Source organism: Staurois parvus, unplaced genomic scaffold (assembly GCF_062004578.1).
Source record: "Staurois parvus isolate SC_StPar_1 unplaced genomic scaffold, SC_StPar_1.0 ptg000019l, whole genome shotgun sequence".
NCBI lineage: Eukaryota > Metazoa > Chordata > Amphibia > Anura > Ranidae > Staurois > Staurois parvus.
The window spans coordinates 159,789-187,106 of record NW_028317815.1 but is presented as its reverse complement, the minus strand read 5'-3'; the positions used below and the strand labels follow the sequence as shown (position 1 = coordinate 187,106).

General features: G+C 42.2%; 1 protein-coding gene across 1 annotated transcript in view; it reads left to right on the top strand.

Moving 5' to 3' along the window:
* Nucleotides 1-27,318, top strand: part of POT1 (protection of telomeres 1) — a 121,678-nt gene that overhangs the window by 5,659 nt on the left and 88,701 nt on the right. Inside the window, exons 3-5 of the mRNA XM_089684430.1 lie at nucleotides 7,504-7,634; nucleotides 13,338-13,628; nucleotides 21,474-21,629. Of these exons, the coding sequence (XP_089540556.1) occupies nucleotides 7,504-7,634; nucleotides 13,338-13,628; nucleotides 21,474-21,629 (578 nt within the window). The remainder of the gene's footprint in view (nucleotides 1-7,503; nucleotides 7,635-13,337; nucleotides 13,629-21,473; nucleotides 21,630-27,318) is intronic.

Sequence of the window (27,318 nt, the reverse complement as noted above, 5' to 3'; positions counted from 1 at the left end):
CAACAAAAGCATGGCAAAACACTCGACTGCTTTGATTGGGGTGTCATTAACAGCTGCATTCACATCTCTGCATTTCCAAACACACACAGAAAATGCGCACTTTGCTGCACATTTTGGAAATATGCTGCAAAAAGACATTGCTCTTGTATTGGCTATATGGAGATCAAAGCGCAATGTAGATTTGAAGTGCATTTCTGAAATTTTGGTAACTCTCCATGGATGATATTACCTTGATAGGTTTTCTCCAAAAAAAACAAAAATGTCAGTTCTCTTCAGAGATGTGTATGCCAGTTAGAGCAGCAACTAAATTGTAATACCAGTTCTCCTCAGAGAAGTGTATCTCAGAACAGCATTGTGCTAAATTGCAATCGAATGATTAGAGCGCCAGTTCCCCTCAGAAAGGAATGCGACAATCAGACCAGCATTGCGCCAAAGTAAAATAGGAAGGTTAGTGTGGAAGAGCAATGCGACATTTTAAAAGCAATGTGCCAAAAATAGAAAACTCAATATGCAGAAGAGACGTGCAACAAAGTAAACTGCATCCATGCCAAACTACGATAAGTAGTGAGTACCCATTTTACTCAGAAGAATTGTGAGACAAATATAAAAGTATTGCACCAAAATCATGTACCTGGTACAGACAGGTACATGAATTTGCCACATTCTGAGCCACTTTCTCACTGCCTCTGAGACCCTTTCATTAATTCTGTCTGCACCAGTCTTTATGAACTCTAGAGATGATGTTTTGGGGGTTTTATGTATTTCAGGCCTAAAATTATTTTTTAAACATGTATGAAAAAAATGTAAACATGGCTCTGGCAGAAAAAGTGTTAAAGTGACACTAAACTCGGGCTTAAAAAGAAAACATTTTATTCAAGTATGTAAAGTATGTACCGTATATACTCGAGTATAAGCCGACCCGAATATAAGCCAAGGTACCTAATTTTACCACAAAAAACTGGGAAAAACTATTGACTCGAGTATAAGCCAAGGGTGGGAAATGAGGCACCTACTAGTCAATGTAAAAACTAAAGTGGGAGGAATAGTGCCCCATCATTAGTATCAGTGGGAGGAATAGTGCCCCATCATTGGTGTCAGTGGGAGGAATAGTGCCCCATCATTCGTATCAGTGGGAGGAATAGTGCCCCATCATTGGTATCAGTGGGAGGAATAGTGCCCCATCATTGGTGTCAGTGGGAGGAATAGTGCCCCATCATTGATATCAGTGGGAGGAATAGTGCCCCATCATTGGTGTCAGTGGGAGGAATAGTGCCCCATCATTGGTGTCAGTGGGAGGAATAGTGCCCCATCATTGGTGTCAGTGGGAGGAATAGTGCCCCATCATTGGTGTCAGTGGGAGGAATAGTGCCCCATCATTGGTATCACTGGGAGGAATAGTGCCCCATCGTTGGTGTCAGTGGGAGGAATAATGCCCCATCATTAGTATCAGTGGGAGGAATAGTGCCCCATCATTGGTGTCAGTGGGTGGAATAGTGCCCCATCGTTGGTGTCAGTGGGAGGAATAATGCCCCATCATTAGTATCAGTGACACCAATGATGCGGCACTATTCCTCCCACTGACACCAATGACACTTGCTGACCCCTGTTGCAGTATGGTGCTGCTGCAGCCAGCATATGTGGTTGCAGCAGCACCTCTGCACTGCACACTTACCGGCTTTTCCCTCACTCGATTTTCGTGGGTCTGCTCGGCTCCGCCTCCTCGCCCGTGATTGGCCGCCTGTGTACCTTTCCTGAGCTACAGTTCTGGCGGCCAATCACCAGTGAGGAGGCGGAGCCGAGCGTCAGGAGTGAGGGAGTGGCCGGAGTGACGGAAGGAGCAGCGCTTCCTGGATGGATCGTCGTGGGAGCCAGGTAAGAGACAGCAGCCCTCTGCCCACCCCTGAACGCGCCCCCCTTGACGGAGCCTCGCGCCCCCCCTGGCAGACGTTGACTCGAGTATAAGCCGAGGGGGGCGTTTTTCAGGACAAAAAATGTGCTGAAAAACTCTGCTTATACTCGAGTATATACGGTATTCATAAAGTATGACTGAATGTGGCGAAGGGTTAGAACAGCTGTTTGGTTTTTACTTCTGTCTGTGCCCATGTTAAGGAGATTCTCCTTCTCCATTTATCCTGTTTACCATTATCACTGAAAGTAAAAGAAAATCCCAAATTTAGGGTTGACATCAGAATGGTAAAAGAGGGTAAATCTTCCAATGGAAACACTAGTTCTTATGACACATCAGGATTACCTCATTTCCCATTGTGGCTATGGGACAGGAAGTGAAGAGAAATCTCCTCTATAGGACACCGATGGCAAAAAAATACTGACAGTACTTATAGCACTCCCTTTATCCAAAATGGGAAAAAAAAAAAGTTGCACTTTTTCTCAGAAAAGTGCCTTCGGATGCTCCCAGCCTCCTCCAAGTCTCCATAATTTTATTTTGGGGGGGTTTTTTTTGCTGCTGCAATCTAACATCTGGTTAGAAGATGGCTATGTTCCTTCTCCATGGTGACACTGTATGTAGGAATGTAGCTATCCTCTCCTCTCTTGCTTGCTCCCGAGATGGACTATAGGATGTTTTATATGCGTAGAACCATGTACATAACCATAAAGTACACTGCTCATTCCAAGCAAATGGAAGTGAAGGAGGAAAATGAGAGGTTCAGGAGCTCACAGAGGACTGTTTAAGGAGACAGAAAAAGTTGTGTCATGTACCTCGTTAGGGAGCCTGATGTGCAGAAGAAGACTTCTTGTATAGTTCCGACTCAGGGGCCACTGAAGGTGGAACAGCAGCCACAAGAGAACAGGGGGGTATGCGTGCCTGATCAGTCCAGTAGTCTGCGGAGGAGTAGCTGATACCTTGCTGGATGAATGCCTGGAGTGAAGCAGCTGGCTGTAGGCAGCCATCACAGAGCAGCTCGATAGCAGATGGCAGCAGGCAGATGACCCAGCAGATCAGGCTGGTTACAGACAGACTGGCAGCAGATAGATGACACAGCAGAGCAGGCTGGCAGCAGGCAGATGGTACAGCAGAGCTTGCTTATGAAGCTGGATGTAGGGTCAGACGGGCCGGGTCTGTAAAAGGCAGGCAGATCAGGCATAGACAGCAGGCAGAAGAGAGGTCAGGTCACAGGCCAATGTCAGCAGCAGTAAGGCAGATACAGAATGCAGAGGCACAGTCCAAGAAGCGAGCCAAGGTTAGCGCAGGTAGCATTCAAACATGGTCAGGACAAGCCAGGTCAATCACGAGTATCAATACAGGGCAAGCTGCAGATCAAACAGCAATTCCCTTGTGCAGCTGCTGCACTTATGCAGGCCAGTAGGTGTCAATGTGCATTCCTGTGTGCGCACACATATGCGCGCACCTGCACACAACAGTATGAGCACCCTCAGGCCTGCACATTCGTGTGAGCCTCAGTTACGCTATGGCCAGCAGGTCCTTGACACACAGAAATAATTTCATGAAAAAGTTGAATAAAGGACCATTAGGTAGTGGAAATTTATAGATTGTTTATGAAAAAATTAGGATTTTTCTTGATGTCAATTTAAATTTGGTTCTAAAGTACAGATTTTTTTTTTTTATTACCTTAGTGCATTACCTGCATTAAAAGAGAAGTATAGGTTAGCTAAAAAAATGTTTTACCTCACCATCGATCCAATGCTGCATCTGTCCCCTGCCTGCTCTGGGACCAAAAACTGAGCAATCAAAGACCACTAATCGCTCAGTTCTCAGTATTCTGTGAGCAGAGAGCTGGTGACTGTTAGTCACCAGCTCTCTGCTCTGCCCCTCCCATTGGAGATGTAGACTGCTGACTGCATATCACTGAAAGGCTGAGCTAGGTTCTGGTCCAGGCTTCTGAAAGGATCCCGACCATATGGTCAGGATCTTTTGGGAACCTGGACTAGTTCTGTGACATCAGCCAACAGCAGGCTTATTCATTAACCACTTGCCGCCCTGCCACTGCATATATACGTGTGCAGGGCGGCACTGGGGCGCAAAAGCACGTTTTAAAACGGACTCCACGCTCCCGACGTTTTCGCCGGCAGGGGGCGCGCGCTCCCGCCGACCCGTGGGTGACACCATTTGATCCCGGAGGGATCAATCATTCGATTTCAGCCAGTGATGTCTGGCTGAAATCAGATGATCGGTCCCTGTCCTATCCTGACCTGTGTTGACAGTTACACAGGACAGGATATGATGTCATTCTTCTCTGCCTGGACACAGTCCATTCCAGACAGAGAAGAAGACATACAAACAGTGAGTAAAACAGCACATACCCACAGTTAGAACACTCTAGGACACATTTAACCCCCTGATCGCCCCCCCCAGTTAACCCCCTCACTGCCCTGTCACCAGTGTCACTGATCAGTGAATCGATTTTTACTGATCACTGTATCAGTGTCGCTGGCGACTTCCGATAGTGTTAGCGCCCCTCCCAGATAGCGCCAGATTGCCCGCCAGTACACCAGTAATCCCGTTTAACCTCTTGATCGCCCCCCCCAGTTAACCCCTTCACTGCCCTGTCACCAATGTCCCTGATCAGTGAACCGATTTTTACTGATCACTGTATCAGTGTCACTGGCGACTTCCGATAGTGTTAGCGCCCCTCCCAGATAGAGCCAGTTTGCCCGCTAGTACACCAGTAATCCCATTTAACCCCTTAATCTCTCCCCCCCGTTAACCCCTTCACTGCCCTGTCACCAGTGTCACTGATCAGTGAACCGATTTTTACTGATCACTGTATCAGTGTCGCTGGCGGCTTCCGATAGTGTTAGCGCCCCTCCCAGATAGTGCCAGATTGCCCGCTAATACACCAGTAATCCCGTCTAACCACTTGAGCGCCCCCCCCCCCCGTTAACCCCTTCACTGCCCTGTCATCAGTGTCATTGAGCAGAGAGCGCCAGCGAGTTAGGGTTGGTTAGTTTTTTTTAATCAGCCTCAGAGACAGTACTTACAATGACTATATAGTGTCCCTTGTGCTGGTGACTATATAGTGTCCCTTGTGCTGGTGGCTGTTGTGTAGGTTGACATCTTTATTCCCCCTCACCCAGATACCCCCATCAGGTGTCACCTTCCAGTGCTGCAGGGATTATTACAAGCAGCTGTCACAGGTACTTGTTAAACATGGCCACTATGTCCGTCTTTATTACCACACTGTGGGCATAGTCGGCATTTCTAACAAGTGACTTTGACAGGTCCAGCTGCTCATATTAACTTTCACAGCACCAGAGTACACATCTGTAGGGTTATAGAAAGGGGAGGGGGGGTAAGCAAAGAAATTAAGCTTCAGGCTTTGTTCACAGAGATATACTGTAGCGTACATCCACACAAGGGCCGTGTTTGCCCACATGAGGATGCACAAGTGTTCATGAATCCCCATGCAGGCAGTCCTATTAACTTCCATTGGGACACAGCAGCTGCACAGACACAGTTGCTGCTGCTAGTTTGACAACTGTGCGGGGGTGCATGACCAAAATGCAGACAGTGCAATGTCTTGTATTTGTTACCTACCAGAGGATCCTTGTAACAGCAGAGGAGCACATCCTTATGAAATGTGGTATCTTTATCCCTGAATGAGCAAATTGCAGGTTCTCTGTAACAGGTAAAACATATCTGATGTTAATTTCTTAACCTCTTTCCGTCCGGCCCATGTCGATAAACGGCTGCCAATGTGGGTGGACCTTCTAAACGCCCCCCTGCATCCATTGCCTGTGCGCGCTCCCTGGGAACACACGGCACCGCGATCGGTGCCTGCTGTGTCCTGAGGACACAGCAGAACACAGATCGCTGTACGGGCCAATCAGTGATCACATGAACAGTAGTAACCAAGATGTCAACAGTAGTAAACAAGATGTCCTGACATTATTGCTTACTACTTATGAAATCTGTGAATGATCACAGAGGTCACATGGTACAAGGCTATTCACAACAGCCTTGTACCATGTGACAAGCTGTGACCAATCACAGCTCTCACATTATTTTCAATGGTTGCAGGAATGCAGCCAGAGAGAAGGAGAAATAATTGCTTTTACAGCCTTTATGGGTGTAAAAGCAATCAGTGTAAAAAAAGAAAAAAAAATCTTCACCCCCCAAGTAGTACAGTGCCACTATGGTGACACTCTACTGCTAGGGTGATAGTATGTTAAAAAAAATTAATAATATAAAAAAAAAATAAATAAAAATGTAAAGAAAATTTTGAAAAATTATAATTTTAGGGTATAAACTCATTTGGGTATTTATTTATTTTTTTACTAAAAAGATAGATGAATACATTTTGGCGAAGATTTATGAAGAAAGATTATTTATTTGCATAATTTTATAAGAAAACACTTCAAAATGTTTGGACTTTTTCATTTATATAGCAAAAAAATAAAAATCTCAGTGGTGAATAAATACCAACAAAATAAAGTTCTATCTGTCTCAAAAAAAATTCTAAAAAATTCATATGGGTAAAGTGTTGCATGACCGCGCAATTGTCATTCAAAGTGTGATAGCACTGAAAGCTGAAAATTGGCCTGGACTGGAAGGGGGTGAAAGTGTCCAGTTAAAAAAAAATATATATATATATATATATATATATATATATATATACACACCACATATAGCATTGCTAAGTATTTGACTATGATCCTTTCACTTTTAGTTGTCAGCACTGCACACCATATTCAGAAGCCAAGTGAATTTGCATACAAGCTCTGTGACTTGAAGTTAGAGGCAAATGAGATAATTGTGTCCTTTGCTGACACCTCACTTTTCATGTGTATACCAACTGCAGAGGCTATTGAGGCTGTGAAGAAATAGCTGAAACTAGATAAAACTCTTGACAGCTGAACAGAACTCCAGTCAGACCCAAATATGTTTTCAAGTACAAGAATAACTTCTACAGACAGAAACATGACAATGGCATGGGATCTCCAGTGTCTCCAGTTATACTTGGATCTGGTGAGGTGACGTCATGCTCTGTATCTCATCCAATCAGAAAACGCTTTGCATTCATTCGGAAAATGCAAAGCATTCTCTGAATGGCACCCGTACCAAGCGGCTGACCTCCTCTGTTCACGATGCAGCAGGGCAGCTGCTTGGCTCAGGACCTGGAAGCAAATGGAGATCACAGGAATAGCGGTGTCAACTTCAATGATTTCAAGCTTCCAGGACAGTCATCCAGGTATGGTATATACATACTTACACTGGTTTATGCTGAAGCAATGTAACTATGTAAAATATCCATTCCTGTAATTCTTTCTTTAACTTTCTTTTGTTTTGTTTCTAACACAGCTATAAAAATTCTGTTTCTCTTTAGGAGGATGCAGAAAAAATGACCACTGTATGTGAAATCAGCTAACTATCTGCAGCAGTCTGACAAGCCCCTTGCCTTTGTCAGAACTACAGAAATATTTATTATTTCTACTATTTTATTTTGCAAATAATTTTAATCATTAGATATCTTGGCTATTTGAGATGTGTATGTAAGGAGACATTTTGTACATTTTTGGTTTCAGATTACTGTTCTACTGTTACCATCATGGATCAATCCAATGCCAGGCTCACATGCACATTTTTCAGTGGAAATCAAGACACACTACCAAAAATTTACTCAGTTGGTGATATTGTAAGATTTCACAGAATAAAGGTATGTTTTGTATGCCTTTAAATGTATATTTCACTTTATATCAGCATGAATGCATTTTTATAACATTCCAACAGCAACACTTGTCCTTTGAATGGTTTACACATGTTAAGGGGAACAGCATGGGAGTAGATGATGTTTCTGTGCTCTCTGGGAGATGCAGTCTAGCAGTGTTCACACCTTCTACAGTCTATTAGCATTCTTCACAGGTTTGTGTTGTGGATAACTGATTTTGAATACAAGCATGTATTGGGCTGCTTAGGGTTTTGATGGGATTTAGGATGAAATATAGGGCTTTAATTTTCATTCTTTTCATAAAACCTTGAAAGCATGGATATTTAAATTGCATTGCAGTGTTAACTGTTTGCTCAAAAGTAGTACAGTGAAATAGAATACAATGCAGTCATTTACCAGTCTTTTCAAATCAAGACCCTTGCAGTGACTGTTTGATGTCCTGCTTATAGTGTTTTTTTTCTATTACTTCTTTTTAGCTTTGTAACTCTAAAATACTGCATACAAATAGTTTATGTTTGCTACTTTGAGCCAGAATGTCACTCACTAGTGACAGTAACTGCAGCTTTTTATCAGGCTAACTTTACTGCTATCTTGTGAATAGTGGATGAAATTTGATTTCCTGCTATCCATACATACAAATACATCAAAGAAGTGGGTTTCTGTGTAAATACAACAGCTCTAACAGCTGCTACTGTTACTGTAAAAAAAAAAAAATAAAAAAAGTCATCTGACTCTGTGTTTATCAACTCAGTTCATACACAAAATAGCTACGTAGTAGCATTGCTACTTTTTTATCTACTATGTTTCATTCTTCTGCAGATTAAAAGGATGAGCTTTGATCTGCAAATTACATCCGTTAAAGCAACCTGACAAGTAAAGAAAAAAAAAAGTGTAATTTGTAAATAGCCTTGCCATTCTTTGTACCAATAACATTTTTTTCTAACTAATACTAGTCAAAAAAGAGGGCATTTTTGTTTAGTTTTGTTACTTTTTTTTGTCCAAGGATTGTATAAAAAACTGAAAAAAGGAAGAGAACATTTTTATAAGCCAATATGACAAAAAGAAAGCCATGTTTGTCCTTAATATATATTACTTTGTTCTCTTAAGTAAATATAAATGTTTTACTGAATAAACAGGTCAATAGCAGAAATGTAAACTTTTCTCTGATCCAGGTGGTGTACAAGCGTGAGAGCCAAAGTTTATATTTTGTGTTTATAGTCTAGTAATAAAAAATGTGGCCTGGTAATACAGGTAAGTGTTCTATCTTTACAGTACTGAGAGCTTCAGACTCCTTTTCTTATTTTATTCAGTCCAGTTGCCACCTACTATGAATAAACTGCTTGCACACATCAGTAACTGAAGCACAAATGTATTCATACAACTGAATCATTCATGGCAAAAACGCTTTCTTTGATGGCTCTGTCTAAAGGTTTAGTCAGAAAAACTGTGCCTGCAAGCAAGCTTTTTTTAATATGTAGTGCTTTGGCTCCATGCACACTAGGAGCTGCAAAAAAAGATGGAACAACACTCAATGACAGACTCAACTGGGTTAAGGGCTTTTGGAGGGAATTATAGGCTAGCCTTCTACCCACTGATTATGGCCCATGAAGGAAACCCGGGATTTGTCTTCTTCTCCCGGTCATAGCATAGAAAAGAACTGGGTCCTAAATCTCTTTGACTAACCGGGAGTATCTATGGGGATTATGCAGCCAGGAAGTCCCCAGAACAGTGCTGCAGGAACTTTGTGTCAGACAGATTGTGCAGAGGTATTTTCACAAGCTGGGGATATGAAACTCTTCTTGGGTATATTGCTTATCTTGCCCAGCTGGTCCTCCAGAGCTGCATAATGCAGCATTTGCCCATGCAATAAAACAGACTGCACTTAAAGATTTCACATTTGAACACTTTGAGATAAGTGCCTGTTCACACCTGAGCATAGTGTTGGTTGAATCTTTTAGCTCAAATAAGTACATGGTCTTCTGAACTACTAATGGATTCTATGAACTTTCAATTACTAATTTCAGTTACAGTTTTGCACAATTACTGTATAAGAACATGTGGGAAATTGGAGGTTATATTTTATATTGATATGAACTTTATTTTTTTATTTTCATGTACATTTGGGCTGTCACTTTATGATTTGTGTGGTTTGATCATAAGGTTTGATGTTTTGGTGCACTAATTATTTATGGCAGAGCGCTGCAACCAATTCTAATCTATTTAAGAATTGTGATAGTGTTTTAGGGTTTTTTTATTTGCAGCTGTGCAACTGTTGCCTTTACTGTCTGGGGAGGGCACGCCCTTGACTAACTAAGACTTATCTAGGTGCCTAGCTGTTAATTAGGACTTGACAAATTTGCTTTGAATCTAGAAACCAGCTAAAAAAGTTAGGAGCCAGGTGGGTGGCAGTGTCACAGGAGGGGGGCATCGGGACAGGTTAGGGGCAGCATCATAGGAGGGGCGCAGCGGGACAGGAGGGGGAAGTGTCACAAGAGGAGGGCAGCGAGACAGGTGGGGGAAGAGTCACGGGAGGGGGGCACCAGGACAGGTGAGGCGCAGTGTCACACACATCTTGGGAAACACCAGTCCTCCCAGCTCTCACCTGTCCAACAGCTTCTGGTCCAGATGGGGGGGGTCTGTGCGGGGAATTCAGGGAGGTTCTTTGCCCGGGAGAGGTGTGCACCAGGGGGCTCTGCCTGGACTCCTTTCATGGGGAGGGATGGGGGGGACATCAGCGAGTCCTGGGACACTAGGCTAGGCTGTACTCTATGGGGCAAGGGAGAGGGCCCGGGCAAGGATGCGGGGTGGGGCATTGTGCGCTGGTGGGGGCGGGGGAGCCCTTTGTTAGCTGTTTATTAGATTACTGTTTAAAGTTTGCATTGTCATGTTTTTACTGGTTGTACATCTTAGCTATGCTAATATTCCCAAGTGGGGAATGTCCTCCTGAGGGATATAAAGTATGTGTCTGGGTTTTAATAATGAGTTGATTTCTTTTTGTTTTTTACCTCGACATCTTGTCTGTGTATGATGCTTGGGGTAAAGGGCTGGTATCAGCTATCGGTCTGCTGGAAGAGTTTGGAGGGCAGGAGACACTGTTTGTCGGAGGCACCCAGATGGCCGCCTGCGTTCTTAACAACTGGGGAACTAGAGAAAGTACAGAGAAGGGCAACCAAACTGATAAGAAGCATGGAGGACCTCAGTTATGAGAAAATATTAGAGGAACTGAATTTATTCTCTCTTGAGAAGAGGAGATTAAGGGGGGATATGATCAACATGTATAAATACATCAGTGGTTCATATAGTGAGTGTAGAGCTATTCACCCTGAGGCCATTACAGAGGACAAGGGGGCACTCTTCATCTGGAGGAAAAGAAATGTAATCTCCAAACACGGAAAGGTTTCTTCACAGTGAGAGCTGTGAAAATGTGGAATAAACTCCCTCAAGAGTTGGTTCTGGCCAGCTCAGTGGTTTGCTTCTAAAAGGGCCTGGATTCTTTCTTAGATGCACAGAATATAACTGGATACTAACATTTATAGGTAAAGTTGATCCAGGGAATATCCGATTGCCTCTCGGAGGATCAGGAAGGAATTTTTTTTCCCCGCAGGAGCAAATTGGATCATGCTTTGCTGTTTTTTTTTGCCTTCCTCTGGATCAACTGAGGGTGTAGGATTATAACTTTTTTTTTTAATGGTTGAACTGGATGGACTTTTGTCTTTTTTCAGCCAGACTAACTATGTAACTATGATTTATCAGCTGTAAGCGGTGTTCCCCACAGACAGCTGAATGTAAACAAATGAATAGCCGGCAATTAAAACATACAAAAAAACACAGTGGAAGGAAGACCAGGTGAAGGTGGAATCCCTGTCAGTGATGACAGCATGCCACTGGAAGGCTTCCTTCTAAGGTAAGTCGTTCATAATGTGCTACTACGCGATGCATACTAGCACATTATGACATTATCTTTCAGGGAGAAGATTTTTTTTTTTTCTTTTAAAGTCAACTTTACTACCAGTTTAAGCCAGCCATAGATGGATCAAATGTTGTCCGGTTCAGTGGGGACCCGCCGACATTCAGTCCATAAATAGGCAGGCTGGTTTTTCCCAGAGCACAATAGTGCTGCGGAGGGATCCCCCACCAACACTGACTGTGTTAATAGGGGAATCGAACAATTTTCTTTCCTTCCACCTGTAGTGGAAGGAAAGAAAATCAAATAATCTTTCGCTTGTTTTAATCTGACTGTATGTTTCTCCTTTTATGCTGATTGCAGATTCTACCTGCCAAATTGATTGTTTTAACATCAGTGATCATTCTTAAAGCAGTCAAGAGTGAGGAAGGCTGTTTTCCACATGTTCATTGAAGCTATAAAACAGTAGTCATGGTGGCAGACAAACTTAAACAGTATAAAGTGAAGAAAACTTTGTTGACAATAGTGAACAGATGTTAAATTTAAATCTAAAGCCAGAAATGTTTCTTCAAATTTTGGGTAGAGTAGAGAAGCATTAGAACCCTTGTCAAGGTATTGCTGTGTGTTCCTGAAATTCGCCTTGACAATTTGCTCTGGTGACCATAGTCACTGCGACTGCAATATAATATAGAAGTTTTTAGTTGCCACCACAACATGAATAGAAGGGAAATCTTCCGAAGGGGACACCTGTCCTGGTGACAGCTTTGTAAATGGGATTAACCACTTGAGTAAAAGCCTATAATACCCCTCATTACCAAGTCATTTTTCAGTGATACCTCGAAAATTACTCGGTCATGTAACATACAGTATGTTCCCAAATAATTTTATGACATTTTTCAAGACAGAGCTTTCTTTTGGTGGTATATAATAACCACAGTTTTTTTGTTTTGTTTTTTTTACTATAAAAAAAGAAATAGACCAACAATTTTGAAAACATATTTCTTTCTCTTTCTTTTAAAATAAAAATGTCAGAATAGTATGAACCCTAGTGCCCCCTGTCCAAAATGACCCTTTTTGGAAAGTAGAGACCTCAAGGTGTCTCAATGTTTGCCACAAGTTTCGGGAAATGAAGAAAGCTGCTAGTATTAAAGGTGTTAAACACAGAGCTTGAGAATTGTGCACCACACACACACTTTAGAAAACTACCTAGTTGTATGTTAACCTGGCCACAGATAGACAGATTGAAATTAGATTGGTTCAACAGAGACCGGCCCAATTTTGACTCGTGTTGCAATCTCTGTTTTTTGCAATCTCCAAATTCTTTTGTTTTTTTTTTAAGCCAGGTTTATGCTTAAAATGTAGCTCACTTTTTTTTAGACTTGGATAGCGTAAGGGATTGTCCTCATTAGAAGTATTCCCCTCTATGTGTTCTTCTGCCCAATGGGGGCAATGGACAGCAATAAAAACTGACAGGTGTGCTAATCACTCTCTATCCAAAAATAAAAAAACTTTGTCTTTAGTTACACTTTAACTTATCTATTTTTCACTTTTTTATTTTTCACTTGGTTAGTCAAGTTTTGTTTCAAGTTCCCTGACTATAAAATAATCTTTAAGAACATTTGCTACTTGTACAACAACAAATATTTAGGACTTGTGAAGCTGTTATTGTTAATCTTTTGTTGCTATTGTTTATTGTACCATATTAACATTTGGCATTATATTTGAAAAACTTGTTCTCTTTGATTGGTCAGGCAGTAGAAATTTTTTTCCTCTTTTACTCTCCTTAGATTACACAATTCAACAGTGAATTTTTAGGCGTCAGCAGTAATGGATTTTCAGCTCTAGTTTTTGAAGGCACAGCGGGAGCTCCAGTGTTGCCAAGAACATCCAGTAAATCTTACAGCTTCATTGAAGAAGACCACAAAATTGTAGAATCTTTACGAATCTGGCAAATGGGGCAGCAGACCTTTACTAAATCACGAATAAAACTTTCAGACATAAAGCCAGAACAATATTTTAATTTAATCTGTCATCTAGTCGGGAAAGCAGAGTTGGACAAAGCATCTTATCTTCTTAAGGTAAACTGAAGACTTTTGTTTGCATGTGTTACAACCGTGTTATGCTGTGTCTCAAACTATACCACTTTATTATGAAATTCTTTTATTTCCTCCATATTGCTTGTGATTGCTTGTGATAGAACCTGATATATTGATGATCCTTTTACATGTGTTTTTTTTCTAGTAAAGAGAAAAAAAATCTTTTAAAATGAGGCACCAATGCTTGGATTATAAATGTTTAATAAATGTAATGGATGAATCCTAAAAGTTTTTGTTTTCCCCTGATCTGAAACTCTAACTGGATGTTTTTCTGTTACTTTGAGAGCTTTTATTTGTGAAAGTCATTTTGAAAGTCCAAGTGCCAGGTTTCCGAGCTGATAAATGCACATTTTCCTTATTTTCTGATAATAACCTGCATTTACCTTGCCGTCAATTTTGACTTAATTTCCTTAAGCCTTTTTCACACCTCTCCAAATATAGCATTTATGGCTAAGACCATAAAGTTCAGTTTGAAAGTAATTTTGAAAGAAAGTGTGTGGAGATATGCACAAATTAGGGGAAAATATCAATACCACCTTTGACATCTGTCACTGAAACAAGCGTCCTCCTTGAAGAAAATGTCCCTTTTTGGGCTAGCGCTACATCAGTTATTTTTATTAGCTCAACCAACTCTAAGAGTTGTGATTAACCATTAGATATACAGATTAAATTACTTACATATTAAATTACTTGCATATTGTGTAAGCTACCCAAGTAGCAGATAATAGCATTTTTTTTTCATGATGACACTCCAGTTGAGTGTGATTGATTGCTATAGCATGCCACTTCAAGCTCCTTGTGTAGCATACACATTAGGGAACCATGTGTTCTATCTGTTTAGTAGTCAATTATTATGCTTTGGAATAAATCACTAGTGATTTTAGCAGTGCAATTAAACTCACTACAGATCAATTGTTTAGCTCCAGCCTACCCCTTTTCTAGTGATGAATGTAAAATGTTGTATCTTAATGTCTTGGCACCGAACATATGAAAATATGAGGCCTCTCTTGACGGCTGGGCCTTGATGCCGAGAAGCCGCATATTTGCATACCCAATGTAAACAAAACGTGCCGAGAGCACGCGCCCTGCATGCTCCTGGCATATTTTCTGGTGCCTCATGGAAAAGTCCTGATCGCTACTTTTGGCATCACAAACCCCTTAAAGGGCCGAGAGGCGCCAGGCCCAAGGGGTTAAATGTACAGTACATGACAAGGCCATGGATTATATTCTGCTACCTTCAGGTGGATGGCCACTTTTGCTAGGGTGGCCCCTAGTGCATTCCCAGTATAACTCCACCCACTCCATGAGGCTCCATTTTTTTTCATGGTGTCTTTAGGTGATGGACCTGTTTTCAAAAGTGTTTTTCTTCTTTAAACCATTTTAGTATTTGAATCTGAATTTTCTGTCACGGTATTGCCTTGCGCTTCCTCAAGCTTCGAGATTGGTTACCCTCTGTGTGTACCTCAGTGACTGTATACGAACCTCACTGTGTGGAGCCAGCGTTTAATGTTTGCTTTGGGCACTGGATCCTGGAATTGGTACTTACTTTGGCATGCAGTGTAACGTGAAATTAGCTGCAGGGTGCTGTACAAGTCCAGGGCTGTGGTCCATTCACTGGTTCCCAGGCCCCAGGGGTATGCTCACCATGACAAGTGAAGTCTGGACTTTTAAAGGAGAAGCTTGGGTTCACAAAAAAAAAAACATACTTACCTTCATTCTGCTGAATCAGTCTGATGCCGCAGCTGTTCTCTGCTGGCTCTAAGCCCGAGCACTGAGCGATCAAATGACCGCTGATTTCTCAGTTCTCTGTCATCTCTGAGAAGAGAGGGATGACTGTCAGTGACTGCCCTTCCAGCACTCACTGGAGTGCCCTATGGGTATTAAGAGACTGGCTAAGTCTAAAAAGTTTTTCTCCCATACACACACATTGACTGTGCACTTTGAGGATTTGCTGTGTCCTGAAAATGTTTATACACCTCCTAAGCTTTTATTCTAATATTTATACTATATAAAAGGATTTTAAAAAGAAATGGTCTATTATGATAGTTGATCCAGACCAAAGGCAAAATTCATGATAGCTTTGCAACAGTTTCATACATAAGGATTGGTTGTACCAGTTCCTTCTGTAGAACCGTTTCAAGGTTTCTATTTAAACTATTTAAATTTTTTATTTTATTAAATTTAAATTTATTTAATTACATTTAAATTATTTAAACTATTTATTCAGAGTCTCAAAACCAAATGGGGGCATCTGACTAATACTGAACGTGAAATCACTGAACAGATTTTTTTATATATTAGAAGTCTGCGAGATCTGTCATTCCTTCCCTCAGACAAAAGGCGTTTCCTGCATCAGTAGATATATAAAAATCATATCTTCTGTGTTTTGCTGTGGAAGGCTAGCACTTCCAGTTGAGGTTACTGGCATTCAAGACCATCCAGTTCCTTTAAACCTTTGGCTGAATTGTCTGTCCTTCACCCCCCGCACCATCTGGAGTACCTGGCTCTAATCTTGGACATAGCCCAAGCCAGAATCTTCCTTCCTCAGGAGAAGATTGCTTTCCTAAAGTCTAGCCCTCAGGTCACAATAACACCCCTCAGTTCACTTCTGTGTGAGTGTTATGGGTCTCATGGGGGCCTTTTGCCCTATTTCTGTCAAGGCCCCTTCAATCCAACAAGATCTTGTCTTTCCTTCAGAGACACCCATTTGAACTGATTACAGACATTCTGTTGGAAGACCTCACCCTTAGGATTATCTTCTTGCCACAACATCTGTTACGCATGTTTCTGAGTTAGCAGCTCTATTTGTAAAGAGCCTTTTTTATCCTTTTGCAGAAGGACAAGGTGGTTCTGAGAGCAAAACCTTTTTAAAAATCATACAATGTGATTTCCTGATTTTTTTTTTTAAATTCTGTCTCTCAGAGTGGGAATGCACCTACAATGTGAATTTCAGACCCCTCCATGATTTCTAAGTGGGAGAACTTGCAAAATCGCAGGGTGTTCAAATACTTCTGTTCCTCACTCTACATTGAATAGATGTGATGGCTGTCAAAATCCTACATGCTAGCAACATCCTCCTTTTGCAAGTTAAAGTCCCTTTTTGTTCTACCTGGGGGTCTTCATAGAGGATACACTTCTTCCCACTGCACAATTTCTAGGTGGATCAGGCAGCTCATCTCCAAGGCCTATGCCTTGTTCCTCCCTTTCCCATCAGCGTCCATTCCATCAGGACTGTTGGAGTCTCCTGAGCTTTTCAGCATCAAGCTTCTGTATCTCAGATTTACAAGTCCATCTGGGCCTCTGTTCTCAGCTTTCCAAGATCCACCAGATGGGTGTTCAGGCCTCAGTTAATACTAGCTTTGGTTGCAATATGCTTCACGTTGTTATCTGAGCTTTTTGTTTTGGTTTTTTTGGGGGGGGATGTTTAAACCCTTGTGCTTCTTGTAGGACTGTTGGCAGTTCCATGGGTTTATCTAATGGTTAATGAATAGCTGTCCTGTGTCCTGCCCTATACAATCAAGGTAATAGGAATAGGAATTTTGATTTACCTGTAAATTCCATGTAGTACAGGAGGTGATTGTAGCTGTATTAGTGCACTTGCGACAGAAACAATTCAATTTGATTACTGCTGATCTTGAAGAAGGGAACATACCCCGAAAGCTGTCCTCCAAAATTGTATGTTAGTGCAAATAAAAAAGTATCACGTCTGTACTCAATTGTTTCTGTCATGGAGTACAGGAAAAAGGTCTTCTGTACTTTGTGTCCTGGTCACATCTTATTGCCTGTTAAAACACTGGAGCCTCACTGAGCAGGAAGGGTTGTTTTAGTATGATCTAGGGATGGCTTTAGCAAACGTTTTTGTCAGTGTCCAATCACCTAGAGGTAGCAGCATATAACCCATGGTGTATGTATATCAGTACTGAATCCTGTACTTCACGCCAAGATAAGGAATTTACAGGTAAGTCAAAATTCTGATTATCCTCCTCACTTTCCCTGTCACCAGTACAAATAATGTGAGTATATCTTGCCAAAAGTGTTCACTGGATTTACACTTTAAATTGTTGGCAGTTATGGTGCATGTTCAACACTATTAACTTTATTGTACAACCTGTTTGTCTACCTTAAAGCTGAACCGCAGGAATTCAATTACTTTGTGAAAGCTTCTGGGTTGCTATGAATTATGTTTAAAGATAAAAATAGGAGTGTCCGTGCACATGAACACAAAAGTGGATGATTAGAGAGATAATAGCACACATCACATAACCTTAGTCCAATTGAAATGTCCTTAGAACCACAATGGGGAAATCCATAGTGAATGAAATCCATCACAAGATAAAAGTATTACCGTATTTTTCGCTCCATAAGACGCACCTGACCATAAGACATGCCTAGGTTTTAGAGGAGAAAAACAAGAAAAAATGTTCTGAACCAATGAACTGCAGACATAGTACAGGAAGTGACCAGACACTGCGGACACAGTACAGGAGATGACCAGAGACTGCAGACCGTACTAGAGATGACCAAAGACTGCGGACACAGTACAGTAGAAGGACCAGAGACTGCGGACACAGTACAGGAGATGACCAGAGACTGCGGACATAGTACAGGAGATGACCAGAGACTGCGGACATAGTACAGGAGATGACCAGAGACTGCGGACATAGTACAGGAGATGACCAGAGACTGCAGAAATAGTACAGGAAATGACCAGAGACTGCAGAAATAGTACAGAAGATGACCAGAGACTGTGGACATAGTACAGGAGGTGACCAGAGACTGCAGACAGTACAGGGGATGACCAGAGACTGCGGACGCAGTACAGGAGATGACCAGAGACTGCGGACGCAGTACAGGAGATGACCAGAGACTGCGGACGCAGTACAGGAGATGACCAGAGACTGCGGACGCAGTACAGGAGATGACCAGAGACTGCGGACGCAGTACAGGAGATGACCAGAGACTGCGGACGCAGTACAGGAGATGACTAGACACTGCGGACCTTTAGGGAGGGAGGGGGAGCGGGTACCTGAATTTGACAGGTACCTGCTCCCACTTCCGCAGAGTTCTCCTTCCTATACTGTGGGCACCCGACTTTGACAGCCGGGTGCCCACTGCGCATGCGCGAGAAGCGCTGCACTTTGTAAATGGCCCGGCATCTTTTGGGACCTGTCGTGTCCCAGAAGACACCGGACCATTCACAAAGCGCAGCGCTTCTCGCGTATGCGCAGTGGGCACCCGGCTGTCACAGATGCCGGGGCGGGAAGAAGCCAGCGCGGGAAGACTACAGCGCTGGACCGAGGAACAGGTGAGTTCCTGCCCTAGAGAACAGATGAGCGGCCGGCCCGGTATTCTGACATGGTGGCAGTGGAAATACCGGACCGGCCGCTTTATATTTGCTCCATAAGACGCACTGATATTTTCCCCCTTTTTTGGGGGGAAAAAAGTGCGTCTTATGGAGCGAAAAATACGGTAATCTTCCTGCTGTTCCTTCTACCACCATGGAAGGGCCTGGCACACGCATGTAAAAAGATCAAGAAGAAAGATGCAGAAACAGTTAGAAATTGGATTATTTTTTTTTGTTGGATAAAATGTATAGCAAACTTACATCTGAGAACTCATGCTTTGATAACTAGAGCTAAATGAGCTGTCGCCTAAGCAGAGAGTGGCTTCAGCAGTTCATGCAGAGCCAACATAGGCGCATGCTGTGTGTCAAAAGAACATGATGGCATTGAGTTTCCAGGGCAACACCCTATGTTTCAAGCCTATAAATGGGGATAAAATGGGCATATATATACAACAGGACCTATACAAGCTGTATGACTGGGCAAATTTGCACCAAACGTGCACAGTACTTGGCGGATTTCAAGAATCAGCAGGTGCACCGGTAAAAGCTGTATGAACAAAACGGTTTAAAAAGCTTTAAAGAAAAGACAATTCGTGAAAACTTGTAAAAGGGGACTAGTTGGAACAGTGTGACTGAGCATGTTAACAATGATTGGCAGGCTGCAGAGTTAATTTAATTAGTGACTGCTGGTGGTTCTGCTGAGCTTTGCAGTCCACCAATCTTTGTGCTTACTTTTGCGTTAACATGCCCAGTCACACAGCTCCAATTATTCCAGTTTTTCAAGTTTTCATTAACATAGCTTTTAGCGGTGGTCCTGCTAAACCTTGAAGTTCGCCAACTAGTGTGCTTGTTTGGTGCTAATTTGCCCAGTTACACAGCTTGCATAGGTCCTGGTATATATACAGTATATTACCATCTTATGTCCTTTTGGTAAGTTTGAAAAAGAGGGTGTTGCCCTAGAAACTCGTTGGTGTCTTGTTTTGATACACAGCATGCTCCTATGCTGGCTCTGCACGTACCACTGAAGCTACTGTCTGCTTACAGTAGCTGACAGATCCTTTAGCCCACAGATAACTGGTCCCAGCATCTGACCGTTTCACCGCTGATGAGTATGCCTGCTTTCCCTGGTTGATGATCTAGTTACCGGAGCATGAGTTCTCAGATGTAAGTATGCTATAGTTTTTATCCAATAAACTTATACCAATTTCTAGTCATTCCTGTGCCCTTCTTCTTGATCTTTAACTATGGGTTAAGTACATTCCACCTCATGGACATAGCTCTGTTATTTACAACTGATGGTTTTATGGAGTTCTGGTAGTACAGCTGCCCTTACACTCCTGGTGCTCTGACAGGAGAGACGCTGTCTTCACATACACAGAATCATTGCTCACCCCTCCCCTCTGCTGTTCATTTACAGAAGGCTTTGTATTTTGTAAATGGGTTCACATAATGCAAAGTGCTTTGTGATTGGGCAGGAGGAGGGGAGAGGTTTGCATGGTGACTGCTTGTGACTCTGCAGGGGAGGGGCGGACATGGTGACTGCTTGCAACTCTGCAGGGGCTGAACCTGAGACCAGAAGGTCCAGTGTCAGCCTGAAGTATAGCATTCGTTAAATACATGCACCTTGTTGGACCTAACCCATAGTAATCTGGCAAATTTTGCAGTTTGGTTGAATTTGTGAAGTTTAGCTTTAACAATCCAGCACAAAAAACCCAAAAAACAGTCAATATGCATATGACCAATGAACAGTGATGTTCAGCCCTGTAACTGTAAAAATGGGGGTTGGTGAATACAAGCTTCTTCAGCAGTGTTACCTTCAGAGGATTTTCTTGCCTAGTATGCTACAATAGTCTCTCTTGTGCTGCAATATGTTATGCATACTATTTCTGTATCTTTTATGGCTTGTGATGTGAGATCTTAGCTCAGTGGGTGATCTTTGATACCATATGTGCTGCGATACAGATGAAAGCGGTGAAACAAAATGTCCTGCAAGACAGTCTGTTTTTTCATGCCATTACAGGTTTGGTTTAAATGTGACTATTACAGAAAACAAATTATTTTGGATAAGCTCTTTTACAACTTTGCAGTAACAATGCAAAATGGATTTCTGTGTAAAAATAACTATTTTGCAACATTGCTTTGATGCAAATATTGTGCTTTCAAATACAATTTTGGATGTGTTTCTCTTTTAGGTAAACTAATCCAAAAATAGTATGATTTATCAGATAAAAATTTAGCAATTTCTGCCAATGATTTTTCTCATAAACGCACATAACTAAAAAGGTGGATATCCTTTTTACTGCAAGGAAAAATGCAGAGGTTTTAGCAATTACCGTACCCATTTCGGCTATCATTTTTTTAATTACTTTCTGGGGCTCCTTTGGGTAGATTTTGACTTTCCTCCTGTCTTGGGAACCACTATCCTCAGTATTGGATGCCTCTTTCATGCAAGTGAATTTAGTTTCAACAACTTTATTTTACAGGTATGGGATGGCAGCAAATGTGCTTTGCCAACATGGAAAGTTTGTGTAGAAGAAGAAGCTCTTGAAAGGAATAGTGATTTTTTAAGCCATCGTCATCACCTTACTGTAGATGTATTAGTTTATGATAACCACGTGGAAGCTGCAAAGTCTCTTAAGGTAACATTTAGATTTTGCGATACACTTTATTTAAAAAGAATCTATATTATGTTTTGAATGTTTTATGCCTTGTCTCTTCACACTCTAGTTATATTCTGAGCTAAATATGTTTGCTTTTTACATTATGTGAAAAGGGCCTCCTGTCCATCCAGTCCTAAGATTTGTACACCTCTGCCACACAGCAAGGTGAGCTAACAAAAGCTTCCGTATCTCCAAATCAAAAATACAAGCACAGGATGCTGTGGTTCCAAAATCTTTATTTGACAAAATATTATATTTAGCTGATTGGCTACTTTATTAAAATAATTAAAAAATGTCATCCTGCTACATATGGTATAAACCTCTTGGCATTACATACTTAAGTAGTTTGCTTGAATAAAATTAATTTTGTTCAACTAAAAGAAAAATAAATTAATAGAAAACCTCCATATACACAATCCTATACCCACAGTTGATCAAGGTGGCGGTACCCCCCTCCCCCCTTATAAAGCATAGTCCAATTTGTCCTAGAAGGGAAAATATGTTCTCCTTGATCCCCTGAAGGCAATCAGATATTTCCTGATCTCTGATGCTGTTGCCTGTAAATGTTAATATCCTGTTATATTTTGTGCATTTAGGAATGCACCCAGCTCATTTTTTAAAACAATCTGTTGAGCTGGCTAGAACTAGTTCTTGAGGGAGCTTAGTCTTAATTTTCACCACTGTTAATGTGGAGAAGCCTTTCCAGATGTGGAGTTTAAATCTCTTTTCCTCCAGACGTAAAGAGTACCCACTGTCTTCAGGAATGACTTGAAAGTGAATAACTCTACACCAAGTTCACTATATGAACCACCTATGTATTTATGCATGGCGTTTATATTCCCTCTTAATAGCCTCTTCTCAAGAGAGAATACATTAATTTCAGCTAATCTTTCCTCATAGCTGAGCTCCTCCGGTCCTCTTATCAGTTTGGTTTCCTTTCTCTGCACATTCTCCAGTTCTCAAATTTATGTTTTTTGTAAACTGGTGCCTAAAGTGGAACTGTATATTCCAGATGAAGACTTCTTTTTGATTTGTAGAGGGACAAAAATTATGTCTCCCTGGAGTCTATACCTCCTTTTAAAACTAGAGGGCATTGCATGCTATTATTAAGTCTATGATCTACTAGAACACCCAGATCCTTCTCTACCATTGACTTCCCTAGAATGTATGATGCATGCATGATTTTGGCCCCCAAGTACATAACTTTACCTTTAGCAACATTATACATCACTTGCCACATAGCTGGCATAATTTCACTGCATAGCTTGGTGTAATCTGCAAACACTGAAATGGTTCTTTTAATCCCAGACTCTATCATTTATAAGTATGAATCATTAATCACTACTCTCTGAATACAGTCTTTTAACCAGTTTCTCTCCTTTTTAAATACTGAATTTTCTAAGCCTGTGAGCTTTAACTTACCCATTAACCATGTGTGGGGAACTGTGTCAAATGCTTTGGCAAAATCCAAGTATAATATATTCACAGCCACTCCTTTGTCTACATTTTTGCTTACTTTAAGCATTGGCCTAATTAGAATCAATGTTTTTGAAATAACATAGCTCAGCTCTTTGAGGACACAAGGGTGTAAGCCATCTTGGCCCAGGTGCTTTACTTACCTTTATTTTGTCTGAATATCTCTGGACCATATCAGTTTGGAGCCATTGGGGTCCTTTTAGGGCTATGTGTCCATAATGGGGCTATCCCCATTATCGACTTAAGCTTCCCCATTTTTCTTTATATACACAGAGCTGAAGAAGGTATTACTTACATTTGCCTTCTCTTTGTCTGATGTTACAAACTTTAAATTATCTTGAAGAAGACCTATGTGCTCAGACCTGACCTTTTGACTATTTTTACTTTTAACACTACACTGCTCAAAAAAATTAAAGGAACTCTTTTTAATCAGAGTATAGTATTAAGTCAAATAAACTCCTGGCATATTGATCTGGTCAGTTAAGTAGCAGAAGGGGTTGTCAGGCAGTTTCAGCGACTTTGGTATAAATGAAATTACCAAATGGGACTACTAGATGGGCAACAATGAGACGATCCCCAAAACAGGAATGGTTTTACAGGTGGAGGCCACTAATATTTTTTCTCCCTACTCATTTTTTCTGACTGTTTTTCACTAGTTTTGCATTTGGCTAGGATCAGTGTCACTACTGGTAGCATGAGCCAATACCTGGACCTACAGAGGTTGCACAGGCAGTCCAACTCCTCCAGGATGGCACATCAATACGTGCCATTGCCAGTTTGCTGTGTCTCCTAGTACAGTCTCAAGAGCATGGAGGAGATTCCAGGAGACAGGCAGTTACTCTAGGAGAGCTGGACAGGACCATAGAAAGTCCTTAACCCATCGGCAGGACCGGTATCTGCTCCTTTGTGCAATGAGGAACTGGATGAGCACTTCCAGAGCCCTACAAAATGACCTCCAGCAGGCCACTGGTGTGAATGTTTCTGACCAAACAATTAGAAACAGACTTCATGAGGGTGGCCTGATGGCCCGACATCCTCTAGTGGGCCCTGTGCTCACTGCTCGACACCATAGAGCTCAATTAGCATTTGCCATTGAACACCAGACTTGGCAGGTTCGCCACTGGCACCCTGTGCTTTTCACAGATGAGAACAGGTTCACCCTGAGCACGTGACAGATGTGAAAGGGTCTGGAGAAGGTTATGCTGTCTTTAACATTGTTCAGCATGACCACTTTGGTGGTGGGTCAGTGATGGTATCCATGGAGGGACGCACAGACCTCTACAGGCTAGACAATGGCACGCTGACTGCCATTAGATATTAGGATGAAATCCTTGGACCCATTGTCAGACCCTACACTGTTGCAGTGGGTACTGGGTTCCTCCTGGTGCACAACAGTTCCCGGCCTCATGTGGCGAGAGTATGCAGGCAGTTCCTGAAGGACGAAGGAATTGATACTATTGAATGGTCCCCACGCTTGCCTTGCCTAAATCCAATAGAACACCTCTGGGATATCTTGTTTCGGTCCATCCGACGCAGCCAGGTTGCACCTCAGACTCCAGAAGCTCAGTGATGCCCTAGTCCAGATCTGGGAGGAAATACTCCAGGACGCCATCTGTTGTCTCAGGAGCATGCCCCGACGTTGTCAGGTATGCATACAAGCACGTGGAGGCCTTACAAACTACTGAGTTCTATTTTGAGTCGCTGCAATGAAATTTCAGCAAAATGAACTAACCTGCTGCATAATTTTTTCACATTGATTTTCGGTGTGTCTTTGAATTCAGTCCTCTGTAGGTTGAAAATTTCCATTTCCATCAAACGGTGGGCATGCTTACCCAGTCCATATCAGTATAGATATCCAGCATGATATTTTTCCCATTCAGATCTGATGTGTTTTCCAAGTGTTGCTTTAATTTTTTGGAGACGTGTATTAAAGGATAAGTTCACCTTTTGACCAAATATAATAAATGCACATTTTTTTCCAGATAAAAGTGCATTTATTATTTTTGGTTGCAGGAACCTATACATCAGGGGTCCTCAAACTTTTTAAATGGGCCAGTTCACTGTCCCTCAGACCGTTGGAGGGCCGGACTATAGTTTAAAAAGAAAAAAACTTTGAACAAATGTGGACACAGTACAAGAGATGACCAGAGACTGCGGACATAGTACATAAGATGACCAGAGACTGCGGACATACAACGGCAGCGGGAATACTGGGCCGGCCGCTCCATAAGACGCTCAGACATTTCCCCCCAAGTGAGTCTTATGGAGCGAAATATACAGTAAATGCAGGACACCTTGCTGGGTCAGATCTGTGTACAATGTAAAGAGAGAGAGGGGGGGGATAGAGAGAGAGGAGGGGGGAGGGAGAGAGAGGGAAGAGATCGATCATCTATTCCACTTATCTAGGGTCCATGGCCGTGATACCCGACATGCAGCGATGGAGTCTCCTCTCTTGTTCCCCCTCTTCATGGTCAGCTCTAGGCTCCGCCCTCCGGCCGTGATGGTTGCATGCACTGATCAGAATAGATGGCTGGCTGGCTGCAGAGAGGCCAGGTGAGTGGTGCGGGTTCATAAGTTGAGCCCACCTTCCCCCATTCTAGAATTGCTGATCCTGCCCTCCTGCCTCCCGCCCGAGCCCTGTTGAGCTCTCCCCACCTGCCAAACCCTAGTCCCTTGCCTCACGGCAGATACGCCCCTGCCCGGCGGGCCGGATAAATGTCCTCGGCAGGCCGCATGTGGCCCGCGGGCCGTAGTTTGAGGAACCCTGCTATAAAGCATTGTACCAGCGGTCAGCAGATTGCTGGTGCCATGCAGGTTTCCTGCAGGCCTGTCAGTATATCTGCTTGCCCATACAAGATGTATGGGCAAGCAGATATACTAACAGGAAGATTCAATGAACTAACATGGTGCTCCACAGATCTCCATTGAGAACTACAAGCCGACAGCCACTAAGGCTGTCAGGACTTGTAGTTCATTAATTCTTAGAGCACTGTGAATCAATGATGTGGCCATATCGGCAGAGCCCTGCATGGCTGCACTGTTTTTAAAAAGTGACAGCTTGTATGGGGAGCTTTTTCCCTTGCTACTGTCAGAGAAAGGGGAGGAGGGGGGATCAGGCCGCGGCTGAAGCATTGGGAACATGTTACATGTTCCACCCTAAAAACTGGTGGAAAATGTAGCATGTTCCCAAAGGTGAACTTATCCTTTAATATATTTGAAGAATTTGCAGGTTTTTGTCCTACTCTCCTTTGCAACCTGTGATTTACTTTGAATTTGCACAGCCTTGATTTCAATTTAAAATACTTTGTTACTTTCTTTGTAATGTGTAAATGTTGATAGTGTTTCTACATTTCTGTTGTGTTTTTCAATGATAATATTCCTTCCCAGTCCAAGTCTTGGAGAGCAGCCCTCAGCCTTGGACATTTTGCGCTCCTAAACTAAGTGTTTTTATCTTTCCAGTATGTGTTTGTTGTTTATAGCTTACAGTAAATGAAATCCTGTTGTGGTCACTGCTACCCAAATGTTCCCTTATATGACCAATATTAATAAGATCTGCACGGTTTGAGATTACAAGCTACTGCATCATTTCTAGTTTGGACATTTATAAGCTGTACCATAAAATTGTCTTGTTGTAGGTTTATAGATTTCTACCCTTTCACTGTTCCAGCAGTGGCATTACTCCAATCAGTTTCAGGATAGTTAAAATCTCTCATTATTATCACTGTCCCAGCACTTGCAGCTCCTTTTGTCTGTGCAGGGAGCTGCATCTCCACCTCTCTATTAACCACTTGCCTACCAGGCACGATTACCCCCTTCCTGCCAAGGCCAATTTTCAGATTTCAGTGCTGTTGCACTTTGAATGACAATTGCGCGGTACTTAATCACCACCGGGGTTTTTAATTTTTGCTAAACAAACAAAAAAAAGACCAAACATTTTCAAGAAAAATATTTTTTCTTAGTTTCTGTTAGAACTTTGATTTTTCTCCTTCACTGATGTGTGCTGATGAGGCTGCACTGATGGGCGCTAAAAGGCTGCACTGATGGGCGCTGATAGGCTGCACTGATGGGCGCTGATGGGCACTGACAGGCATCACTGAGGAGGCATTGATAGCCAGCACAGATGGGCACTGAAAACCAGCACTGATGGGCATTATTGGCCGCACTGATGGGGCTACACTGATCACTAATGATC